The 5330-nt window shown below is 39.7% G+C and overlaps 1 protein-coding gene across 1 annotated transcript in view; it reads left to right on the top strand.

The window, feature by feature from the left end:
* Nucleotides 1-5330, top strand: part of col28a1a (collagen, type XXVIII, alpha 1a) — a 41521-nt gene that overhangs the window by 2457 nt on the left and 33734 nt on the right. Inside the window, exons 3-4 of the mRNA XM_016674476.1 lie at nucleotides 972-1541; nucleotides 2112-2128. Of these exons, the coding sequence (XP_016529962.1) occupies nucleotides 972-1541; nucleotides 2112-2128 (587 nt within the window). The remainder of the gene's footprint in view (nucleotides 1-971; nucleotides 1542-2111; nucleotides 2129-5330) is intronic.

Genomic DNA, 5330 nt, shown 5'->3' with positions numbered 1-5330 from the left:
GTTTAATGACAACTGGAGTACTAATAGTGGACAGACCTTAGTTTAACATGTTCCTATGGTGAAATTGATTTCTATCTTTTCAAGCGGTGCCATCACTTTTGCCCAGGCCCTTTTTACTAGTTTACTAATCATAGTTTTTATGAAAGATTTTGTTGAACCACAATTTAAATGCAATTTCTGATTTCCATTGGTTAATTTTCAGTAAACTTTTATGTTATGTTATGTTTATGTTATATTTATTCAGTTTAAAGTTATTTCAGTGACTGTTGTAGGTTTTTCAGTCATTAATAGAGGGCCACCAGCAATTTTGTGCAAGTGTTCACATGGAAGGCCCTGTAATATTCCGAGCTAAATGGAGTATAAACAATGAACAAACATTGCTCCAAAACACAGACTTGAGGAAACCCAAACATATCTGTTTCCTTAGATTAATAATGACAAATTACAAAATGCTTCACACAGTACCATTAGGTCCTGCACATTTTTCACTCGAACTGTGGGGACGTAATGATCTCCACTTGATCTTAATGTCCACTTTAAATGCGGCCCTGCAATGGAGCAAAAGACACACAGAAAGTTTTTGTTGCAGAGAAAGAAAAGCATTACTTATTGGTCCAAATTGTAATGTTTGGCCCATAGAGCAAAGGATTTAGTGAAGTTGGCAGCTACCAGAAGTGTTATTGAAGTTTGTGTGTGACAGCATTTCCTTTCCCTCACCATCTCATTTGGGTGGCTATGTTTCACACAGTCTCAAGCAGTGTTTTGAACCGACAGCAAAAAAAAAAAAAAAGATTTTGGAGACATTTCCAGAGATATGTAATTCTGTTTATCTTCTGTGGTTATGTGCTTCACATGCTACCACATTATTTCGTGTAAGATTTTTGGATCTTTTCCAAATCCTGGTTTCATCTGCCGAAGGTGATTGTTTCAGTACTATTCAAATGTAATAAGACTGTTTTCTCTCTGGCTAGCCTTGGTCTGCCCAGTGGAAATCATGTTCATAGTGGACAGTACAGAGAATGCCCAACCTGTGCTGTTTGAGCAGCAGAAGACGTTCATCCTGCGCTTCAGCACCAAGCTCATGCAGCTTCAGCCTGCAGGCTGGCGTCTGCGCCTGCGCCTCGCTGCCCTGCAGTACAGCAGCAAAGTATCAGTAGAGCATAACTTCAGAGACTGGCAGGACATGGACGTCTTCCAGAGTCGGGTGGCCTCAATGACTTTCATTGGCCATGGGTCATACTCTGCCTATGCCATCACCAATGCCACCAAGGTATTCAGGCAGGAGACATCCCCCAGTGGTCTCAAGGTGGCGCTGCTCATGACGGACGGAAGAGACCACCCTCGCAGCCCCAGTGCCATCACAGCAGCTGCAGAGGCCAAACAGCACAACATCAGGGTGTTCACCATCAGGCTGTCTGCACAGCCCAACCCAGATACCATGGGAACACAGCTACGATCCATTGCCAGTGCCCCCCCACAGCAGCATGTGCTCAGTCTCTCTGACAGCCAGCTTGATGAAAAACTCTTCAGTGAAATAGTGAGTAAAGTTGCTGTGGTGGAGAGGTCCAGCTCTGCTCTTGTTCCATCACGAGTACTATGATTTTATTCATATTTCCATTTTTAAAGGACAGATATTTAGAGACTGATTTTTTCCTTCTTGCAGAACACAGTTGTTACAACAGGGGTAAGTAACATTAGCTCTCAGATTATACATATTTTTCAGTCAGAGACTATTTGCATCTTTGATTACTATATATTTACTATATATTTACAGTGTGTCAGTTAAGATGTGTTCTCTGTATCTTTATTTCAGTGCCCACAGCCAAAGAACTGTAGGTGTGAGAAGGGGGAGAGGGGTCGCCCTGGCAGTCTGGTAAGTATGCTGTGATTGGCATGTATCACACTAAGTAGGTTAAGGGCATTTCTGCATGCTGCATGATCTTAAGGCCTTCGTAAATTCATATATAGAGAAACACCACCTAGTTATGGTTTAGTATTTCACATTACCCTGAGATTGTCTGCTCTGCACTGGCAGCCTGTATGTTTTATTTTAAGATTTTTCATTTTGATATTTAAACTTATAAATGATCAGGCATTTTTTTATTTAATAGAACTTATAAACAAGCATGTTTCCAGAAGAAGACACACCAGTGGCTTCTGGACAGGACTCATCTTGTGACCAGAGTGTGTTGTTGTGTTGTTGCTCCAGAACTCTGGAACTATCTCTCTTTTTTGTGAGAATGTCTAATATTTTGTGTGAGGATTATGGTTTTCTAGCACAGGTTGATCAATTAATTCAGTCATCTGGTGTCATGTTTTTCCCTTTATTGGTTAATTAGTCCCAGTGTTATCATGTTGTACCTTTGATTGTACCCGCTCTGTCATGTTCCCTCATTGTTCCTGCATGTTTTTAACCTCTAGTGTTGTGCTCTGTCTTTGTTGTGTCCTTAACAGTTGTTTGAGTTTATCTGAGTCTTGGACAGTCAGTTTTCTGTGCTACCTGTTCTCAACAAATTGTGTCAGATCCTGCTGATAGTTTGATATTAAAGAAGGAAGTTTTTCTACCTCACGCTTGATCTGAGTGCTGCTGCTCTTCTACAACACTACAAGTCAAGACACTTTGAATGTTTTTAAGGATTTTTTAAATCCTCATCTTTTCAAGGTAGCTTTTTATTCCAGTTGAACAAATATTGTCGGGCTGTGCTTTTCATTAATGCTATATTTATTTTTTCTGTCTTTAGTCTGATTGATTGTGGTTAATGTTTTCTGTTCAGCACTTTGGTCACTAGATGTGTAAGATGGTCTTTAAATAACATCGTACACATTGATTGATTGATTGATTGATTGATCTAACAGCACCCATGAGAGTTAGCATTTTCTTTTTATCTGAAGGTTGTGGTTGAGCAGGTAAAGATGATTCTCAGTCTAGCCCAGCTGTTTGTTGATTCAGATATGTTCCATGGTGTCTAAGCTGTCATAGACACCATGGGCATGTATGTTTAGCAAATCTAAATCTTAAATCCAAATCTAACTGTTAAATATTGTATTTATATCTATGATACCAACTACCTTCTATTTAAAATAATGAAAAAGATACTGATATATTTAAGACTTACTGATCACTTATTCAGTTACTTCTTAAAGGAAATCACCTGTGGCTGTTGGCGCCAGACCAGCTGGTCTGAGGGTTTCAGAAACTGGTGAGCTGGTGGGATTTTCACGCGCAGTTGTATCAGTTCACAGAGAAAATGTTCACAAAGAAAGTCTGGAACATGTGTGCCTTGTTGGTGTCAGCTGAGAATGAAGACATTGGTGCAGGACAATGGATAGGCAAAGGTAGCTCAAAAACTGCCCACTACTTCCAATATATGGCAAATACCATCCAACCTGTTAAGTCATGAAGCAGATGAATTACAGCAGCATACACTGGGTACCACTCCTATCAGCTGAGCACTCCTACAATTCCTACAAGCTCACCAAAACTGGACAATAGCAGATTGAAAAACGTTATTTGGTTGATTGAGCCTCAAATTGAACTGCAACATGAATGAATGATGATCAATGTGCCATGAGCTCCAAAATCCTGTTAGGTTTACCTAATGTGTAGCCAGAGAGTGAATCTGTTAGCCTGGCTGATGCTTTTAAATGCAACTAGTTCTGTAGCAGCTTTACGGCCCAGTCTGCAGGTGTCCTTCATGTTCTTTAGAAAAGGGTTTAGTCAGATATTCTCTCATCCTCAATAGCAATTCTGGTGGCCTGATTGTAGGTGCAGTTGTTTGATTCTAATATACGTCAAGTGAATGATGTTAAATAATGGGACATTATGTCTAGACCGCAAATGTAGCAGGTTGTCAGTGGCAGTGGTGGAGAAAGTACTCAAAATATGTACTTAAGTAAAAGTACAAATACGCAGACAAAAATGTACTCAAGTAAAAGTAAAAGTACCACATTAACATTTGTACTTAAGTAAAAGTAAAAAAGTACTGGCTTTTAAAAATACTTAAGTATTAAAAGTAAAAGTACTTGCTGAATATATTACCTAATCGCTAATATCATTAAGTGAACTGATCGTATTTAATTTTAATATATCAGAAATGTGCCATTTTAATGAACAATGCCACAGATAAAGCATGTTTTTATTATGTTTACTCTGTAACATAGTTTAGACTTAGATATGTGATTCTATGCATCATAATTTCAGGGATGGAAACATCTTGTCTCCTGTCCTAACATGGCATGAACTTCACTTTTTTGCCACTAGTGGCTTTTATTTTGAAAGAAAACCAACGGAAAGCTGGGGGAGGACATGCAACCAAGGAGCCACATAGTAGTGTTGTAGTCAAGACCACCGAACCCGAGACCAAGTCAAGACCAAGACCAGCACCCCGCGCTACATGACACAATAAAATTAAGCGTACCTATCAAAATTAGTTCTCAAATTGATCTGAAAGGTCCACATTCACATAAAAACTCCTAGATATTAAATACTTAGAGCTGAAATAAATTAACCAGTATCAATTCAAACTCTTCTTCATTCTGCTTTGTTCTCATCTCTGTGCTACATTCCACAGAGGTCTCCTGGCATCCCTAAAAAGATAACGCCCTGGGCGGTTGCCCATGTCAGAAACCGCCATTAAACATAACAATTAACGGTAAACAACGTGCAATTATGAACACTGTCCAAGGCATAACAAGAAAGAAGTAACCAAGCAGAGGGAGGTGACTGTTCTCATCCTCCCTCCTGCTGCAATGTCTGCCACCATGACAGGTGACAAAAACAAAGCAGTGAGCGTGCTCTGCGTTCTTACGTTGTTGTTTTATTTATTCGTCAGTTAAATAAATCTATATATTTTAATGAAATAAAATAATAGCTACTGCAGTGTACTCACGCAGAGCATCACAAAAACAAAGAACAGCTCTCAGTGAGGCTTCAGTCCTTTAGGACTTAGTAAAGATCCGTCCAGAAGAATCAGATCGTTCCTGAATGTCATATCACACTATACTGCACTTTGGTCACAGCGTTGTCCCATATATGCGACACCTCAGTTAACACCTCCACATAATAATTCAGCGCATGAATGACAACTTTTTTTCATCGCAGATGCAACATGTGTCTCTGTACAGCTAGCTTTGCTAGCATCACGTCCACAGATCTTACCTTTCTTTAAGCTTTCCTTCGAAGTGACGCTAAAAGTTGGACGAAGTCCCCACCGTCCTTGAAAGCGAAGCGCTGCTGGTTTTACATGTCGTCATATCTTATGATTTATGCAGCTATTATCGTTTAAAACATCTTCTCCCGCTCAGAGGAAACCACTGCGCATGTCTGGAGC

The sequence above is a fragment of the Poecilia formosa genome, unplaced genomic scaffold (genome assembly GCF_000485575.1).
Source record: "Poecilia formosa unplaced genomic scaffold, Poecilia_formosa-5.1.2 Scaffold96, whole genome shotgun sequence".
Classification (NCBI taxonomy): Eukaryota; Metazoa; Chordata; class Actinopteri; order Cyprinodontiformes; family Poeciliidae; genus Poecilia; species Poecilia formosa.
Note: the sequence above shows the minus strand (reverse complement) of the source record. Positions and strands in the feature narration are given on the sequence as shown.